The sequence below is a fragment of the Haliaeetus albicilla genome, chromosome 2 (assembly GCF_947461875.1).
Source record: "Haliaeetus albicilla chromosome 2, bHalAlb1.1, whole genome shotgun sequence".
Classification (NCBI taxonomy): domain Eukaryota; kingdom Metazoa; phylum Chordata; class Aves; order Accipitriformes; family Accipitridae; genus Haliaeetus; species Haliaeetus albicilla.
In genome coordinates this window covers 41,605,477-41,626,605 of record NC_091484.1, presented here as the reverse complement: position 1 = coordinate 41,626,605, position 21,129 = coordinate 41,605,477, and the positions used below count along the sequence as shown (strand labels likewise).

General features: G+C 37.1%; 1 protein-coding gene across 4 annotated transcripts in view; it reads right to left on the bottom strand.

The window, feature by feature from the left end:
• Positions 1–21,129, bottom strand: part of ANKRD28 (ankyrin repeat domain 28) — a 128,629-nt gene that overhangs the window by 48,130 nt on the left and 59,370 nt on the right. For all 4 annotated transcript variants that reach the window (XR_011322402.1, XM_069772337.1, XM_069772347.1 and 1 more), the window contains exon 3: positions 9,777–9,855. Coding sequence is in view for 2 of the 4 variants with exons in the window: in XM_069772337.1 (XP_069628438.1) it covers positions 9,777–9,855 (79 nt within the window). In the remaining 2 variants the exon portion in view is untranslated. The remainder of the gene's footprint in view (positions 1–9,776; positions 9,856–21,129) is intronic.

The following is a 21,129-nucleotide window of genomic DNA, read 5'->3' as shown; positions in this document are numbered from 1 at the left end:
TCTAAAAGCATACCTGAGAAACAGCTGTCCCCACCCCAAGAAAAAAAGGTCACACAAACTTCTATAAGGGACACAAGCCTGGGTTTGGATTTTAATTTTTTTCTTAATAATAAAAGGAAAGAAGGATTTGGGAATTTTTTTTTTTCCTGAAGGAAACAACTGAACTACATTCTAACTTCCAGTAAACTTCAACAAAGAAGAAAACTTAATGATTAAGCTTAATTATTTAATTTCTTACTGATATATACACACACATATGTATACATTCATATATGTGTGTATAGATATACACACACATATGTATACATTCATATATGTGTGTATAGATATACACACACATATGTATACATTCATATATGTGTGTATAGATATACACACATATATAACCTTATAGGTTTTTTATACCTTGAGTGGAAATTTAGCCATCTTTATTTGAAAACTGCTAAGATTTTACAGAGATATGATAGCTTAGACAAAATGTTATGTTTTTGAAAAAATAGTTTGGAAATACTGTTGGAAAGTGTTCAAAGAGCAATATATGATATCACACAGTAGTATTAATGCTACACGGTCAGAGCTTAACTTCTCAGGCTAAAGTAATATTGTTATGTCAGAAGCAACTTTAATTTTTTCTATGCAAAGAACAGAAAAGCATAAAAGGCCAGTAAGACACAAAATGTCAAACAGGCTGCGGGTCAGGATACTCAGCTGAGAGACAAGAGTGTTTTGATCCAAGTCTCCCAGACCCACACCAGCAAAGAAGTCTCTCCCAGTCCAGCTGAACAACCTGACCAAGAAACTTAGCAGTCTGTACAAAATTGTGGTTGATTATGATAAGCAAACCAAAGATTTATTTGACAATTCTCTGAGTTAATTAGTTTCTAGTCAATCCATCCTTTTCAGGCTGAAGAACACAACATGGAAGCTGATGCTGGATCCAAATTCCCACTTTGACCCTAGGTCTTCCAAGCACTGGACAAAGCCTGACATCTGATTGCTGGCTACAATTTCAGGGATTTTCCTCTTTTCTTATCCAAATTTCAGAAGCCTTAGGTGTCATCCTATTTTCCAAGTTCAAAAGTTTTTGAAAAATAAGTTTGAAGGAATAGGAAGAAAGTTCAAGTCCATTTGAAAAAAGCCCTCACAATCTAACAAAAATTTGAGACTTAATCTTACCATAAATATCTGCTTTTGTCAACCATCATAAGGATGTAGTGTACTGCTGCACCATATCATGTACCATAACATAATGTACTGTATCAAATTCTGCACAGAACTCAAAAAAAAAGAATTCGAGGATTCTAAAAGTCACCAGAAATGTCTTAGGATTTTTGGTAATCCTTCCCAAAAGACAGTAACCTGAATGATCAGTGAGAATGACATCAATATATTTCAGATATATCTATAATTCTTGACTGTCTTCCAGGTTATTGTTAGCCACACCTTGTTTTTAGCAGATGAGACAAAAGCTTGGTAATCCAAGCTCCACCTGACTTCACATCTACAGCCAACAAATAAGGAATGAAGATTTTCAAAGTCTAACTGACTTCTCTTTCTAATCTTAGGATACAAATGTCTTTGAAGTGGTTTAAAGGAACTAAGGGAGTTACTAGGTCACTAATCACCATCCTGATTTTCCTCAGGAAAACGCATTTGCAGATTTGATGTTAGGTCAGATCCACCCAGGTGATGATGCCCAAGACAGGAGAAGCTCCATGTCCAGCCAAAGGGGAGAAATGCACATTTCCACTCCAAGTAAGTAGCAGTTACCTAAGCTCTAGTGAAAACGTGCTTGGAGTCCAAGCCCTGTTTGTGGGTTCAGCTAAGTCGTTCACCGACATTTCTGGTACTTTAACACACAGCCTAAAAATTGCATCAGAAGAGGGCAGGAATAAATTCAAAAAGATACTGTACAAAAGGTTTTCCTAGTTGTTAAGTTAATCGGACTTGCTAGGGCTAAAGGAAAACAATATCTGAAAGCATTTGCTGTTTCTGGTAAGAAAGAAAATCAGCATTAGCCAAAGAAACACCTAAGGAAATTTGAAGCTACATCTAAAAGTAACATGGTCCTCTCAAAAGAACAAAATCAACACAACAACATCTGTTCCCCACCCCATAAGTGATCTTCCACCTAAAGAAGCAAGAAAGCCTAGGTCGAGTACATCCCATAGTTAAATTAGTGTAACATGTAGACACTAAAATAAGTTTAACTGTTCAAATGAACAAAAAATTTGTATATTCTCTGACAAAGGAGAAAACCACAGTTGACTTTTGACAAAAGATCTAAATCTCTAATGGACTTACTTAAGAAGGAACCACCAAGCTTATTTTTACCCCCAACAACAAACAACTCTTAAAGGAGTTCCAAAACTGTTAGATTGAAAGACAAAGTTTTAAAGTAATAATCAGAATAAGTGTACTACCAAAAAAAATGCATATGAACTATTAATGTGGGAATCAGGAGATCTATAGCTCTAGATATGTTAACATAATATTTTAAATTAACATAGATACTTCCCCCTTAAATTTCACCAAGAAGACATGCTGCCAAGAATGATTTAAGTTTCATAAAACAGCTTCTTCAAACAGCCTTGTATCTGAGGATATAATCCCCCTCTAGGCTGTTCTTTACTCTCCAGAACATGATTTGGGAAAATGTTACTGTTCCTCCCTCCCCTCCTTCAGATGCTGTCCATGAGACCTAAAGCTCCCTCAAACCTATCATACTCCTACTATGCAACTGTGAGGAAGTTTACAGCCTTCATCCTCTGCAGTAAAGCTCTACTCCAGATCATTTCAAATAAATGTTAGAAAATATATTACACCTTTACTGAATATCTTTTGCTTAAAGATGACTTCCTTTGTGGTTTGCTTAAAGACAGTTTGAACACATGTATGCATATAATTCACTGTACGACACTGCCGATGCAATTATTATCTCTGTGAAGCTCAATCTGTTGACATGTTAACCAGGGCATTTCTCACATTTCAAATGCCAGTTGTGCAGCAGTTTGCTCTTTCAAAACACAGTGCAGGGTACCTCAATCCCCAATCTGTAAAAACAAAAAAAACAAACTAAAAAAAAACCCCACCACACTGGATCTTCTAGACTTCAGGGGCCTGGTCTTAATATGTTTATTAAAACTGCTCAAATATTTCATTTTTTTAATGTAAAATTCTTATAGTTCAATTCTTTTAATACCATAGAGCTTGCAGGAAAGGGATCTGGGGGCTTGCCAGAGATTCCAAATACAATACTGCAATGCAAATACCCATCGTCTTTGCTTCAACTTAAGAACTGATCATGTAAACGACACTCCCCTAAAATTGCACCTTCCAAACAAACCAACTAATTTTTCAATGTTAGTGCACTATACCTAAATATTAAACAAGATCTTCCCTTTCATCACTAACTTTGCTAGTAGAGCCTAGTAAGTTTACACATCTAGGCAAATATGAAAGCAGGATTTTTGCTCTAAAAAACGAAAATAAACAAACAAAAAAAGGCGGGGGGGGAGGGAAGAAGTATTACATAGTTTTCTTCCCTCCTCCCTGAATCGTACATTTCATTTTGCAAAGTTGGATTCACAAGACTAACAATTAGAAAGACATGTTTTATTTAATAAACCCAGTACAGAAGCTACTGAAAAACTCAGTGATGCTTACTTTTAGCAAATTTATGTTCCAAGAGACACATTTTCCAATTTGATACATGCACTGATTTACAGAATGATCCTGGAAGCTTTAATTATATCAGTCAATATCTGGCAATTGCACATTTAAATGTGCTATTAGCCACCAATACCTGGACATATGTTTCTGCAGTCCAGTTGGTACTTCATTGGTGTCAATATCCTTACAGTTGAGTAAGAGCAAGCATCTCGACCATGTCTTGCAGAGACAGGCAATTAATGACTGGACAGGAAATGCTGCAAGGAACAGTCACACACCTCCTCGTTCATCCATGAAGTGCCATATAACTCTATACAGCCATGTCTCAGCACATCACCTCTGTGTTCCCCTCATAAGAACTTTTGCTGTGACTCTCTTCTGCATCTCTGCATCAGAACTCTTCCTATTTGCAAATGTCCTTGGAAGACTAGTGAATGCAGCAGCTACATTACTTACACGTCATTAGTTGGAAATAGATTCAGAAAAGAAATACAACAGAACTGACAAGACATTTTCATCTTCGATCACAGTACTGACTTAAGTACTGAATTGTCTTCCACTGTTCTGTTTGCAGTCTGTATTTTTAGACTGTTAAGGGCAGTATTTTCCTTTGTTATTGTACAAGATGTGCTAGCAATTGAACAATATCATAATATAAGCAAATAAAGCAGAAGTGTTTTTATTCACGTACACAATACAGACACCTAACGTTCAGTATTTGAAGCTCCAAAATGTTTATTTAGGAGTAAAACAAGTAAGAAAGCTTTTTAAAATGCAATCTGAAGATCTAACAAATTTTGTCTTGACAACTAGTATACTGAACTAATTTTAGGAATGATCTTTCCAGAAATTAGAAAGATCCCAGGTATAAATCACTAAGAATAACCAGCAGTCCTACTGTAGTTAGATTCTATTCAATTATTTTTCTAAGGGCTAATACTAGGTTCAGAAGTTTTTCCTTTTTAAATGACCCACACTTTTTATCCAGAGATGATGACCATGGAAGTACTGAAAGTGGCAAGCAGAAATTCCCAGACTACCCTGGGGAATGAACAGATGAAGAAAACTTTTCCTTAGATAGAAAAATATGTGAACATTCAGGAGGAGATACAAAAGAAGTTTGTAAAGTAAAAAAGGATTTGAGATATGAATTGGAGCAATCAGTCATAAAAATCTAGGGTAATTTCCTATTGAAAACATGAATACTTAGAAAACTGTTGCTGCAAAAATAATGCTTAAGACCTTATTGAGAGAAAGTTTCTTCCTATTTATAAGCTAAATGCATAGTGGAGGTTCTACAGAATAGTGAAAAAAAATCTGAGAGGAACAGGACTGGAGTATCTGTTGACCAGCCACAATAATGATTCAACAACAGTCTTTCTTTTTACTGGTTGGAAAAAAACAAGCACACATGGGAATACACCGGCCACAAAAGGGAGGGAAACCACAATCAAGTCAAAGCCATCCTCCAGAACTTCACTGCCTTGTCAATATAAGAAGTCCATTTCCTTACAGAACTTCATAGTTTCTGCCACATCTCAGCCACCACCTCCTCAAGCTTCAGAGAGCAACACAAGGTTCTCAGACTCCTTGAGCTACTGAATGCTTCTACCTTTTCCTAAGTCAGCTTCATTTTCTCTTTCAAAGAGAATCAGAGCTAACTTTCTTCCAAGCAACTGACTGTTACTGCTGCCAGAGGGAAGTTAAGACTGCTCAAAAAAGAAAAAATGGCAGCCAACATCATTGTCAAAAGAAGAGGAAGCAGCCAAAAGATACAACCAGTGTAAAAGGAGCCCCTGTGAAATGCCTTTGGCCTGTGGGTACATCTGCAATCCAAACAAAGGGAGCTTCATGTGGCTGGTATTTTTGCAGCGATAGCCTTTCGACAGCTGAGCTGTGTGACTGTCATTGCATGGACTTTTAATACTTGCATAGCTTCAGAATTAGATGAAAGAAATGCAGGTAGAGTGGAGTAATGTTGGAGGGTCTTTACTATGCTCCAAAAACTGTTATTACTGTAACAATAGTTTTCCAGCGTCAGCACGATTCTTACATTTTCCAGCTGACCCAGAAGAAAGCACAACAAAAACTTGTAGGCTGCCAAACCTTAATAAGATTGAGTTTGACCATGCACTCATGTATGCTGAGCTCCATGCAATGAAAATTTTGGATTAAACAAACATAAATATGTTGTGTTAGTATTTAAGTATCAATGCAATATAGTAACTAAATCTGTTCAAAAGAGAACAGATAAATCAGATGTTTAGTTTCATGAAGTGTGTTGATTTCAGTGAAAGCAATAATAGTCTGCACAGTACTTTTAAAATATAAATAAATAAATCATAAAGAAAGCAAGATGCCTCCCCACAACAGCTCACATGCAGGACTCAGCTGAAAGAAGGGCTTGATTTTTTTTCTTTTCTTTAATCAGGACTTCTTGGGAAGAACAAAAATTTGGACATTTAATTATTTTACTTTTCTACTTCTCAGTAGTTTGCCATCAAGTATTTACACAATTAAAGTCAGTGCAATTATGCAAAGTAGACAGATGTATTTGTGCACCAGGATGCAGGGTTGTACACACATCATAAAAATAAAACTGTGATGGATGTTATGACACTTCACGGGGTAATACAAAAAAGAAAATGCTTCTAAAATTATGATTCTCAAGTGACTAAAATACAAACTTTTGTTCCATTACAACCATAAACAACCATCTTTATGTTTCTTTTTTATTTACTGTTCACCTCCTTACCTAACAAATTTAGGAATGCTAAATGCTTATCCAGTTACAATCTAACAGGGAGAGATGATTTGAATATTTAGACTTCCACGGACCATAGTCATATGAGAGTTTGCTGGCAAGACGTTCACATCCTCAGGGGACAAGTTTATTAGTAAGTTCAGTGAAGCACTGTCTCAAGATAAAAAACAAAAGGCAATCTAAATGTCCAGGCCCAAACTGGTGTCACTGAAGGAATTTTCTTTGCTGTTCAGAGTCTGTATTGAAACCATCACCTTCAGGTCCCTTGCCCAGGTTTGGTGGGAAAACATCTCAAGAATTCAAAAACTAAGTTAAGTACGCTTGTAAGACAAAACCTATTCCCCAGAACATGCAATATGGGTTGCTTAGGTCTACAGCAAAGTAATGTAAAGGTATTGTAACAGCAACGTATGATCCAAAATACGTACTTGAAAGCAATGTAGATCTCCTGGAGGGGGATGCAAAAGACATTCCAATCAAATTAAAAAACTATGTCTAGGTAACATATGATACACACTTTAACTAAGAATAAAGAACAGTGAGAAAGAATCGGGTAAGAGCCACTGAGGACTGGAAAGATCAACACTGACTTCAGTAATTTTGAGCTCCAGTTTGAAGAAAGAATAAAAGAGTCAAAGCAAACAGTCTTCACAGGACAGCTTGCACAACAGGAAAACTGTAAAGTGGTTCCTAGTAACATTCCAGTAAAACTACATTAGAGGACATTACAAGTTGCAAAGCCAAACACTCATAAGGTGAGAAATGCTAGGTTGAAAGCAGTCTACACTACTTAATTCAATCCCTTGTGCAAATATATTACAATCCATCAATTAAAGAAAGCCACATACAAAATCTTTACATGCAACTTTACTGCACAGAGGAAACCGTTGAATAAATAACATTTCTGAAAAAACAAACTATTTTCTCATTGTTCAAAAGGAGGTCTTGCAACACAGCAAGTGTTCTTCAAACCTTGCTGTGGTAACAGATGTTCTTTATTTGCTCCCTAATGCTCATCTATTATGACAAAAATGTAACATTATACATCTGTCTCAAAGGAGAGATTTGATTTCCAGCTGAAACACAATAGATGCATTTTCTGTATCTTTATGAAATGGAGAGAATAAATACACTTAACCTCTGTTCTCTATCTTCCAATTAAGAGAGTTAAAAGAAAAATCTTGGCTTGTTCATTTTGAGACACCTAGACATGACTTCTCAGAGTAGCTGGAGCAGCACTTCAGATACAGCTGCGAGCACTCACACTTCACAAACCACAAAGATTTCAAGCGCAGCATTCAGAAATGAAGACGACTAAATTGGTGACTACTTTTTAAAGAGTCTGGTTTAAGCTGCTTGCCTAAAACCACAGCTTGCAAGGAGATAATATACAGATTAGTGCTCAAGAGCAGCACAGCCTTTCAAACTGAACAGCCTTAACACGAAGACAGCACTTTCTCATCCTGCAATTAATGCCCCTCTTCATTCACTTGCAAATGCATCAACAACTGGCATCTGTGCCTCCTTCACTGTACCACCCTGATTCATTCCCAGCGCAGCCCCTCCCTGTGAAATTCATGAGACTGTGCTTCTACAGCAAGGCACAAACACGTAATTGAAGTCCACAGCATAGCCCATGAGCACAGCAAGGTTAGACTGATATTGCCTATACATTCCACAGCTTTTGAAGCTTTTGATTTTGCAACTATTTAACGTGTTGTTTTGTGTAAGTAACATTTATTTAATGAAAATCAAGATTTATCAGAGACCTATCAATGCCTCCCAGCCTTCCTGACCAATCTGCACACACAGCAGCAATCCACCACCTCTCCTCCACGCAACAGCTCAACTTTGGACTATTTGTACAGCCATAATTTTTAGTTCTTCACTTCCCTCCTTTGTTATCCAATTTTTCTTGCACTCACCCCCAGGCTATGTGCCCAAATAGCATGACTAACCTTTCCTCTCCTACTGCCATCCTCCAGTCAGGATCTTGTTTCATTAATATCTGAACTAGAATCTCCCTCCTTCCATAAGCCTCTTGCCCGAGAAAGAGAGACTTTCTTCAGTCACAGTTCTGGTAACTGAACTCTCTTCACCCAAAACAGTCAGAAGCTTCACTCCCAGAAGTAGCTGACTACAACTTTGCAAAGTTTGTAACATGGTTAGTTGTTTTGAGTTTTTGTTTGGTTTTGTTTTAATCGCTGTGAAAACCCAAACAAAAAGAAATATCCTTGCCAAATCCAAGATCCCTTTTCAGAAGAAAAAGGTCATTATATATTTCCAAGTCACCAGAACTTGTTTTTTTTCCTTGATGGGGAAAACCAGCATCTTCTCAGCAACACAGGTGAACTTTTCTTGACAGATTATCGCTACATATTTCAATGAAAAATATATGCATCAAATATATCAAATATGATATTAATTAATCATAAGTATATATAGTTATATAGAGAGCATACATATAATATATATAGTGAGAAGATTGTATCTTGCTAAATCATAACAAATTAAATTGTGCCTGGCAATTTCAATTGGAAGTCTGGAAGTGACTCCTACAATCTTAAAAGTGACATTTCCTCAAAACATACTTTGTTATTAAAGGTTCATGGGGAGAGTGGTAAAGGGTCATGGAAATAGCCAGCTTTGCACAGGTAAAGTGTGACATTAAGCAGACTGATGATTGAAGTAGTTCTAAGGGACTGCTGATGAATTAAAATTAAAACTTGTATCTCAATAATGAAGTTCTGCTTTCAGGTTTTTGGTTTAGTTTCTTGTTTTCCTACCCTTTTTTGTTTGTTTGTTTAAAAATCGACGTATACTGTTTTACAGAACTTGCACTTTGTCTTAGTACAAATAAATAGAAAAAAAAGACAAGAGATTTTAAAATTTTCAGCTGATCCTAATTATATTCTGTGCATTTAAGCCAACAGCAAAGGATACTTAAAAAAGAATATAACCAACTCCGGATGTTATCTTCTATGTTCAACTTTAATTGTTTTTCTGAAGGCCATTTCAGAACAAAAGCAATGCTGCTAACATCTACCTATAACATATACCCTATTGCTTCTTTAAACTAGAGTTAAACTACCTAAAGCTGATCAAGCTACAAATAAAAACAGCCATAACTGAGAAAGCTTTCTACAAAGAAATATTTTAAAGCAGAACTACACAGTATTATAACATTGATAAGTCTGGAACCCAAAATTTCTGTACAAACATCTTTAATTTCTAGTACATTAAATATCTCAGTAAAAGCTACACAGACTAAGATGTACATAAATATTTCTTTGGATGTGCATAGAGTTATTTTTTTTCCATTAACAGGAACAGAACATACCAGATAAAATAAGTAGTTCAATAATTTCTGCATCTCCCAGATAGGCAGCAGCATGTAAAGGGGTCCTTTTCTCATTATCCTGTGGTAAGAGGGGGGAAAAGAGGTTTTATTTAAAATAAAAAGTATGTTTTAGCATTCTGTATGAGTTATGAAAAAACACTGCATAAGAGTGCATCTTCCAAATATTGTACACTTTATATTTTAGAAAACATAATTACTCTAAAGACGTTAGTCACATTTACTAAGACAAGCATGCTTCTCCCTAAGGAACTCCTAATACCTACATACTCAACTAGTATTTTCGTGACATACACAGATTGACAGATGCTCATCACATCTTTAGATTAACCCATCAGTTAGAAATCACCATTCACTTGTCTCCAGAGACAGGAACTTGAAGCTGTCCTATACAGTTAAAAATGGTGTGTCATATGCAACAATTACCGAAAAACATTTTCTTTGGAAAGTTTGAATTTAGTTTCAGCAGTTATTTTTTAAATAGAAAAGAAGCTGGAGTGAGTAGGGGCAAAAATACTGAAATCCATTTTCAACTGTTTTGTTTATTGTAAATAAGCAAGAAGGTAGAGAGGCAATTTATTTTGTAGAAAACACTCTGGAGGATGCAAGTAAGACCCAGCACTTTTGATTAGTTCAGGCTGACCTAAGGTCCTTTTGAAGGTACAAGTAAGAGAACTTAGCCATACACAATATGTACTGATGAAGATTCACTTTTGAAAGACTAGCACAAAATATTTCTCCACTCTTTCAGGATCAGTGCCAATTTCCCTGCACGAGTTTATAGCTTAATCAGAAAAATAAGATCACTTTCACATCACAGTGAGTGATAAAAATGAACAAGAACCAACCAGTTTGCTCTCTGAGGGAAGGCTGCTGGGAAATCAGAAGAGACAGATCATCAGTCGGGATCCTGGTTCTGGCCTAAGCTCTGCTTAGATGTCTAGATCTTTTTAGTAGAGTTCCAAAATATACCGGGGGTGAGGGACCATGATTATAAGCAGCAAGAAATTTTAAGTCGCAAGACATTTCTATTAATTCAACTTTTGTGTCACAACTATGGTAAACGCACATTTTAATTGACATTTTATCATGAAAAGCATTCCTCTCCCTTGCCAAAATAACTTTATTCAGTGAATTCCTACTTGAGAGCTAGCAGCATACAAGAAAATTAAAGTTCATGGCAGGAGAGATCTGATAACAAATTTAGAGCTGAGACCCAAGAAGTCACTTTGAAAACATAAAAGAATTTCAGAACTTAGAACATTCAACCCCTCCTCAACACAGCAACACCACACACAACCCCTTGCCCCAAACAACCTACTCCCTGTTTAGTCCCTGCTCGGAAAAAGTCGAAGTTACACAGTTAGCATCTTATCAATGTTTCTCAACATAATTTTTTGAATTACACACAGGTAATTCCAACTTGTGCAGTGCAAACCTGACACTGATGCACCCTGAATAAGGAATCAATACCACTTACTTATCACTAACACCACATAATGCCTCACAGTACCAATTACTTGCCAGTATGTGTCCATTGCAGATAACACATTTATGACAAAAAGACAGGCCTTGGCACCAAGGACTTGTCATCTAGGGGAAAAAAATAAAAAAAATAAAAAAAATACCCCCCCCCCCGACAGACAGGACGCCCAAGGGAAAAAGTAATACACATACTAAACTTGCTTCCCCAGCCCAAAGGCAGTAAGCACCAGCCAGCAATGAAAATCAGTTTTCATTCCTCCAGCCTGGAGGAGTGGAGCTACTACAGCTAGCTAATATTTTGCAACCCCATTTAAGCCTTTTTTATAATGCTAGTGAGCCTATACCCTACAGATTAAGGAACACAGAAAAAATGAGTATGATAGTACACTGCCTGCAATTTCATTATAGACTTAGAGAAAATAAAATGAGCCATGAATACGTCCTTCTGTAGAGACAGTATTCACTCAGGAACACAAGCAAAAACTGCATTCCCCACTTAAAGGGCAAAACTCATTATTATCAAAATTTTCATCCCATCGGTTGTGGTGTTGGTTTGTTTGGTTTGGGATTTTTGGTTTTTTTTAAACATCTGACAGAAATCATGCAAGTAACCAATCCGATAAAACCTATCAGAAATCTTGCAGTAAAACGGTGGTGAGAAGGAAGCTGTTTGTCTAGAAAAATGCAAATCACCAAACCCTAAAACTATTTTTCTGAAACATCCATGGTCCAAATTTCTGATAAATTTGAGCCATGCTTCTCCAAAAATCCAACCTCTACTAATGGAAACTGTTGAGCATCCCAAACCCACGAAACTACAAACACGAAAGCAGCTCTAACACAAGCAACATTTCCACTCCAGTGCTTCTGTGTTTCCAAGCTGTGTGTTTCCAGTCATGCAAAGATTTCAGTTTTGCTGCTCTTAAGCTGACAGCTTGAAAATACTCGAAGCTGAACTCCAGTTCCGCAGCAGGGAGTACAAACTGGGAGGGTACTTATGCAGGATGCTGGTGGAGACTTCCCTGCTCTACAGCACCAGGGCAGCTCTGCTGGGATGCTCATGGCTTGTCATCTTCTGGGTCAACTCCAGAGCTTGGTATTTCAACAATCCCAAGCCCCAGGGTCTCTACTGGCCACACGTATTCTGCATGCTGAGGGTGCTTTGACAGAAGCCCTGACATTTTTTTCCCATAGTTTCACAGCTGGCACTTTATGATGCATCCAAACTTTTTTTTTTTCAGTTTAATTTCTGAGAGAAAGTTTTTGGTTTACTATTCAAAAAACTGTTTTTCAGAGTGTCTTAGAAAAGCACAAATGCTGCATTCAGCAAGTTCTCATCAGTATGCAGAAGTCTTTGTTTCCATTAAAAGAAAATTCTAATTTTGTTCCATCTGAAGTCTTACATTTTATGGGTGAATTTTAATAAATGAAATCTGAGTAAAATTAAAGAGAATTCTGTATTTTAAATGCTACTAAAAGTACTGCTATACAGATCAACCACTTTTATTAAAAAGCAGGAATCATTTGATGAACAAATTTTATCTGCAAATATAAGCTACTGCATATAAAGTGTTACAGTAAATAACACTAATCAAGCTTTCACTTTTAACAAGCAACTTTAGAAGCAGACATCTTGCAGCACTAATATATCATACTAATACAAATACTGGCCTTAGTGTTGTTCCTTTAATTTCATAAACTCAAATGACACTAAAAGAAACACTTCAAGAGAGAAGGTGTTTTGTACATAAAAGTCACTGTTACACAGAATGTAAAATCTAACATTGTTGGTACTATTTAATTCCAAGTATCACAGTATTACTGCAGTATTTGACAACACAGAAAGGCAAGTGTTAAGCCATCTTCATTTTCCAATTCAAAAATCTGCAAGGCAAATGGGACTATTGCAACTCTAAATCAGCTCTAATGTTAGTAAGGAAACACATCACACTAATTGCATTAGGCAAGTTTTACATATTTGAAAGACTATGTTGGTATTCCAGTAGAAACAATAAAGCAATTTATATTCCTAATAAGAAACTCCAAAGTTTAATTCCAGATATTGGTCAATGCTGTCAACAAACTAAAAAGCAGTAAAAGGGCTCAGTCCTTATCAGTTTTTGGAACGACGGTTCTGTGTCACAAAAACCCCAACATCATATTTATATGCACCTTTGGATTGCATTACATGAAAAACATATAATCCTTCCATTCGCAGTACTTCCATTTCACAAGTCTCCCAAACATTTCATCCACATAGGAGTTTCCACAAGGATTAAGACATGAGAAATACATAGAAGGCCTTATGACCCCATTAAAACCAAATTTAGAATAAAGTGACAGGGATTGTGGTGCTATGAGCTTCTTCCTAACTTCCTTAACCTAGAACAAGGGTAATGGCATCCTTTGTTTCATTTTACCTAAAACATAGGCTTTAATTGTTCTGCTGGTTATTTCATGGATCAAAACTTCTACAATGGACAAATCTATGGCTATTTTAAACATGCAGCATTCAAATCTACCTCTTTTTAAAGTAGTAAGTATCCTTTGAGACATAACAATTTATTTCTGGTTTGGGTTCCATGTCAGCAATTGATTTAGAATAACTAGATACAACTACAGAGAATTTTAAGGAGCTAGATGCCTTAAAGGCAGATCTCTGTTATCCCGTACATATCCACTAAGACTGCTGTAACCTGACTATGGCTTCCCCAAGAGTGTGTTAGAATATAACTTCAATTTGCCCTTCAAATAGTTCAACATCTACTGATCTGAAATCTTTGAATTAAAGTATTTTTTGGAAAAGCATGAATGCAACTTCCCCCTTCATAAAAACCCCTCTTTATCCTGTCTGCTCTTCAAAACCAAATTTTGCAACAACACTTTAATACACTCTCATTATTTCATGATCACACTTACAAAATTTCATTTAATTGTGTTTTCTGCTGTATCACTTGTCAGCTGTCTGCTTCAATACCATCTGTTCCTGGCAGAAATCAACCCTAGATACACAATCATAAATCTTGAAAGAGTTTCAATTCCAACATACCCTGTAATAGCTTTAATAAACATTCTTTGCACATGAAACTATTTCCAATATAACGCTTAGTATATTTTTCAGTAGGGTTAGGGAGACAGGACTATTCAAACAACATGGCTTGTAACTCCTGGGTTCACAGATAATGTATAAGAACATGATTAAAAAATATTTCCAATTCTTTGATACTGTCTGTTGTGGTTTAAGCCCAGCTGGCAACAAAGCACCACAAAGCCGCTCGCTCACTCACTCCCCCCCCCCCGCCAGTGGGATGAGGAGGAGAAAATATAAAGAAACACTTGTTGGTCGAGACAAGGACAGGGAGGGATCACTCACCAATTATGGTTGCAGGCAAAAACCAGATTCAACTTGGGGAAAAAAAAATCAATTTTATTTATGACCAATCAAATAAAAACAAGGATAATGAAAAGTAAAACCAAATCTTAAAACACCTTCCCCCCACCCCTCCCTCCTTCCCAGCTCAACTCCACTCCCGATTTTCTCTACCTCTTCCTCGCCAGCAGTGCAGGAGGAGAGGGAATGGGGTTTACGGTCAGTTCATCATATGTTATTTCTGCCGCTTCATCCTCCTCAGGGGCAGGACTCATCACACTCTTCCCCTGCTCCAGTGTGGGGTCCCTCCCATGGGAGACAGTCCTCCATGAACTCCTCCAACATGGGTCCTTTCCATGGGCTGCAGTCCTTCACAAACTGACCTAGTGTGGGTCCCTTCCCACGGAGTCACGGCCATCTTGGGGGGCAGCCCCCTGCTCCAGCGTGGGGTCCTCCCCGGGCTGCAGGTGGGCCTCTGCTCCCCCGCTCCCCTCCACGGGCTGGGGGGGGGACAGCCTGCCGTCTCACCACGGGCTGCGGGGGCATCCCCTCCTCCCCCTCCTTCCTCACTGCCCTTGCTGTCTGCACAAGGGTTTCTCTCGCATCCCACTCCCCTTTCTGCTGCAGGTTCCCCTTCTTAAACCTGTTCTTCCAGAGGCGCTACCACCGTCGCTGATGGGCTCGGCCTGGGCCAGAGGTGGGTCCGACTTGGAGCCGGGGAAGCTTCCAGCAGCTTCTCAGGGGAGCCACCCCTGCAGCCCTCTCTTGCTACCAAAGCCCCGCCACACAATCCCAAAACAGTGCCCAGTACCAGAGAGGTCTCTCCCAGTGTGAAGTCTCAGTGTTACACTTGAGGGTCACTAGTACACTGAATTTTATTTGCATGTTTTGCTGCAGTTTTTAGAATTATCATTTCATAAGGTACAGTAACTGTTTACTCTAAATAAATTTTTTGTTCCTCCATACAATAAAGAACACATTTAAATATTTGGCTTTTATGTTCCAACTTTAAGCTTCATAAAGGTTTGGTTAGGTAAAAATCTATAATTGAGGCCACTAACTCTTTGGAAGTATGTCCAACCACAAAGTGGTATCTTAAAAACACATAACTTAACTAGAGCTTGAAAATTAGTTGTATTACTGTCAATCTTTTTCCTCCACTTTCAGTTAAGTATTAGGCTTTCAAAACTTGCAAATCTGTGACAATTAATTTTGTATCCCTACCTTGAGTGTAATTAATCTGCTATTTCTTTAGATTTTTCCCCCAATATTTTTTAACTCAATTCTCAGAACTTCACATTGTCAAAAAACTAATACATTTCTAACTAATTTTGGCTAACATAATTTTTAGAAGCAGACCTCTATTTTCTCACCACATTTCAAATTTAAGATGCAGCTCCAATACAGTGAGCAAGCCTAACAAGCTACAATAATGGTCTTCTGCATGCTTAAAAACAGGAGGAAAGCATGCCATTCACCACAAAAATAATACATATTAAATATCTAACCACAAAGTAGCCTTTGAAGCCAGATGATGGATTCATCGTAGTTGAAATGACTAGATCTGTCATACTGACTCCATTTGAATTTCTTGAACCAATGCTCATGGCTACTATTTGCATAAACACTTGTACTGCATTTGAAAGAAACTTTCTGAAAGCCCAGTATTCAACTTTCACTAATAAGACTTTATTACTACACATTACATTTCAGGACATAACGTACTTGTGCCATCTATTAGGACAGAGCAAATCTAGACTTCCAAGCAATCACAAAAAACTCAGAAGGAATCTTTGCCCTCTTGCTCATTACAACAGCAGTAACCGATGACTCTAGAGACCTTGTCTTGTAGGAGAAAAGAAGTGTCTTCAGTAATGAGGGTCACTTCAGCCGTAATCTGCCAAACCCCAGTGTTGTTTCTAGTTAAGATCTTCAGTACCAATTTAATAGTGCATGCTCTTTGACTTGATTCTAGATAATAGTAATAAAACCTGTCACACTGTGGATTAAACCACTAAATCATTTACTTGTGAGTGCCACTACAGCTTGTGGAGACCTTAAAAAAAATAGATAGCAGTAGAAAATAAAAGGTAAGTCAGAAGAGAACTACAAAGCAACTGGAAAAAGGTCACAAGAGCACCATTTTAAGAAAGACCAAGAGTTTATAAAACATATAAGTGTCACTCTAAGCATTCATGTTCCTCAAGAGCACAGGCTCACAATTTTCTGAATTGTCACAAGAAAAAAAAATTTTAAAAAAATCCCATAACAAGGTAATTTTTAGTAGATCTACATTGTCACACGAAGCAATCAGCAAGCACAGTACTTTCAGGATGTTAGAAGAAAAGACTATTAGCTACATAATTGCAAAGGAGACACTAATTCTCCCATCCAAAATTCGATTTTCCAAATCAAAGTCAAACACTCAGCAACTTCAAATGGACAAATGATAGAGCTGTTCAGGTTTTGCATATGGGTGTATTTTGGAAACAGGACGTTTACCTTGGGTCTGGGTGAATAAGCAAAAGAGGGAGGAATCCATGCTGAGTGGCACTCAAAACTACAGAAATGGATGATCTGATCTATTCTGATTTCGTCACTAACAGCAGCGATAAAAGGCTAAGAAATTTGGCTATAAAAACTTCCAAGTTATATCCAACCTTTCCACCATGAGAAATGAATGAACAAGAACAACAGATTGAACATTGGTCAGGAAACCTCCCCTGGGACAATAAGGTATCTGCCATGGTGAGAGTTTTAGGGGGGAAAAAAAAAAAAAAAATTAGTATCACAGACACATCCTAAACTGGAGTTTTAGAGTCTGTAACAATGGTGAACAACTGTAATGCACTTCATAACAGAACAGTTATCCCTTCCTTTTCTGGCTATTGGAACATCCCAGGCAATGTTTCTTCCCAAACATGAAATCTGGAGTCTATCTGAAGTCTTACAGAAAAATATCAAGTCAGACATTTGAGTTTTATGTTCACCTAGAGGAGAGCAGAATGACACTGCCTGTCACATATCATTCCACTTTACAGGGCCACAAAGATAAATGAAAATCCTCACCAAGGAGGAGGCAGGGAAGAATTCACATTGCATGGCTTTGCTGTCTGGACATATTTTGCAATCCCAAAAGCATCCTTGTTTAACCTGATGCCTCCAGGTATTTTTTAAATGGAACTTCCGCAATTGAATTTGAAGTTCAAGTTCACAGAACAGCACTAAAATCCATGGAAAATAATTTACTTCTCATTCAGCTAATATTATTTAATTCTATTCACGTAACAAAACTAAAACTGATAAAAAACTCTATCCTCACTGAACCATTATACACAATTAATACACAAAATCTTATAAATAAAAAGCACATTGAAAGTTTGGTTCCTTTCTGAAACACCTGAACAGTAAGAGCAATCTCGTGGGCATCATTAAAATGACGTCTGCACAGAAAAAGCACCAAGCATTCATATATATTTTAGTGACATATTGATTTTGGAGTATTCGCTTATATTCAACCACCTCTTACTGAAAATTCCTTTTTAAAAACAAGTAAGATAGCTCAGTTGTATCTTTCTAGTATTTGTTTTTAAGTAACACCTGCAAATACCTTTAATAAAAATTGTACAAATAGTATCAAGAGTTCAAATTACATAAGCAAACATCAGATGCCAAAGCGCTCTTGTCCAAAAGGCGATGTGGTCTTTAGTATTTGCACTCAGCAGAACAACTTGACAGGAAGGGGATGGGAGAAAATAAATCTGCTGTTTTAACTTTTATTGAATCCCAAACTTTAATGTCCATACCAACTCAGGGAAGGGTAATTTTGAATGCAAGTTGGTACTGCACTACAAGAAAGACTGGCAAAAAAAGGAAACCGAAGTTCAGAACAATTCATATTGCTAAATAACACTATTCTGGACATCTTTTCATAAAATTGACTCTTCAAATGCTAACTGTCTTACATCACAAGCATTAGGCACAAAACACCATTCAGGTGTAACTGATTGAAGCCCAGTCCATTTAAAACCAGTGGCACCAAAAGAAAGACACACACAAATAGAAAGAAATGAGTCACATTTAGCGCAAGGAACAGCTATTGAGCTTCAGCTCCATCTATGATGACAATTGCTGGACCCCACAGTCCGCTAAACTCTCAATCAGAGAACAAGGGTAAAAATGTCTCATTTGAAGATGTACGCTCAAAAAAACCTCAAGTTATTTTGATGTGGTTAAGAAGTTTAAACAGTGAGATCCGGTTCATGAGCATGCCTTGTTTTCAAGAAGGCCTTTTTGAAGTACTAAATCTTGAAAAATATGCTGTTTTACTAAGAAAACAGACAAAATTTTGTACAATACAGTGTTTCTTTTTTCATTTAGTTTCTGGAAGACCATTATTTTTGTCTGCCAATAACAACAGAGAATGAAGTTAAATTTCCTACTTTTGTAAGAAGTTCTGTTACTCCTAAAGGTCAAAAATTGTCAGTAATACAACATATGAGGACAAGAGGGCTTGAGGTACTCTAGTAGACATTGCATCCTTATTTCTCACAACTAAAGAGGTACACAGCAAGAAGACCTTCTGACTTTTAGTCAAGTATTTCAAGAGACATATTTTGAAACAACCAAACATCGGTGTATTTTTCACTTCCAAGTAATTCACCTCAAAAACATCTCTCTTCAATTTTTGTTTTTTTGAAAGTACTAAGGGTGCTTTTTGGAAATACACATCTTCTCATACCCTTTAACCTTTACGTTCCTTGCAGGTTTTGTAATGTTGCTGTTACTGTTGTAATTCTCACTGGTCAGGTTTTCAAACTCATGTACAGAACAAGCACAGCTTGTAAGAAAAGCTGAACCTAGGCCTCTATTCTATAAAAATGTCTACATAGCTTCTTTTGCCCGAATTAAAAAGGCTAGGATTCCTTGTGAGTGAACTCAAGCATCCATTTGGGTATCAGATAAGGACCTGAATAAGTAAGCAGGTTTTGTGAGCTGCTCCCTTTTCACTGGAAGTTCCAACATCAAGAATTTGGTCCCATTTATCACCAATAAAGGCTACTGAATTCTTGCCCAATACCTGGAATGAATAAAGAGCTATTCTCTACCCCTTGACAAGAGCAACTTGATCTCACAGTACAGATGAAACATTCTGGATGTATTTTCCTTCCACTCAACTCAGGAATTAAAACAGAGCAACTTTTAGGGCCAAGACTATTTGTTAATATACTAGATCATTACTATTATTTGTTAATATACTAGATCATTAGCGGGGAGAGGACAGGTATCAAAACTCCCCATCATTAAAATTAAAAAATACCCACCCACAAACCTCTATAGCATTCAAAACAATGTTATATTAAAAAAAAACCAGATACAATAATATCTAATTAAAAATACTTTCCCTTGGCTTTACCCTTTTCAAATGCCAAGTATATGATTTATAAACATTTACCTGGTATGTATGGCATTAAAAAACCCCAGCTTTTAATTGGAATGCAGTTGCTGATAAGAAAAATGATAAATAACTCTGAAACTACTTTTGAAAAAAATAAAGCAGTATGTGAAAACAATGGACTTTCCATAACGAGAGTACAGTAATGTGGAGCACATTACGTAACTCGGCCTGTGCTCATAGAGCAGGCTGAACGAGGGACAGTGACTGCCTCGTCTTACTCTGTTATCTATCTGTAATATTTGAGGACACAAGTAAGAAAATATGCCAAGAGAGAAAACAGTACAATACAGGCTCTGTTTATGCTCCAGTGAAAGATCACACCACACTAGGTAAGGTATGCACATCTCCATCCCAGTTTAAATCCAACACATTACATTCGGGCCAATGACACTTTTGTTCAGAAAAGCTGGGGTTTCTGCCTTTTTGATTGCAAAGGCTAGTGCTAGAATGACAACTCTATACATGTCTGATGTAAATCAGGTATTCGTCTCACTAACTGCATTGTCTTGGTGACAGGAAAAGATGTGATTTTCAGGTTGTGTGTTTAATGTTAGCACCCCTTCTTGGAGCAAGCTAAAACAGTTTGCTTGTGTGTGTTAAGATAAATAGCTTCATAAAATAAGGTCATCTAGCTCCAATATGCAAAGTCCTTCTGTTAAGAGACCCTTGCACTATTCTGAATATCTGACTCAAAGTAGCATACAACACATTCTATGCTAATACAGAGACAAATTGTTAGGTGAGAAAAATCCCGCAGAATATATCTATTCTGAAGAATGAAAAGGAGAGTCAAAAACCCCCTCCACCCAACAATAGGTGTCTGCAACAAAAAATGAAAAGTCCCCACATTGATCACAAAAGAAACCTAACAGAAAGCCTCTGCTAGCAAGGATCAAAACTTCTCCAGAAGTGCTGGTAACCATAGGATCAAAGTATTTTATTTGCACTACTCCTTAGGCTAAGTGGATAGGGGATAAGCTTAGAAGATAACTGTCATTATAGGAAGAGCTAGCAGCAACTAA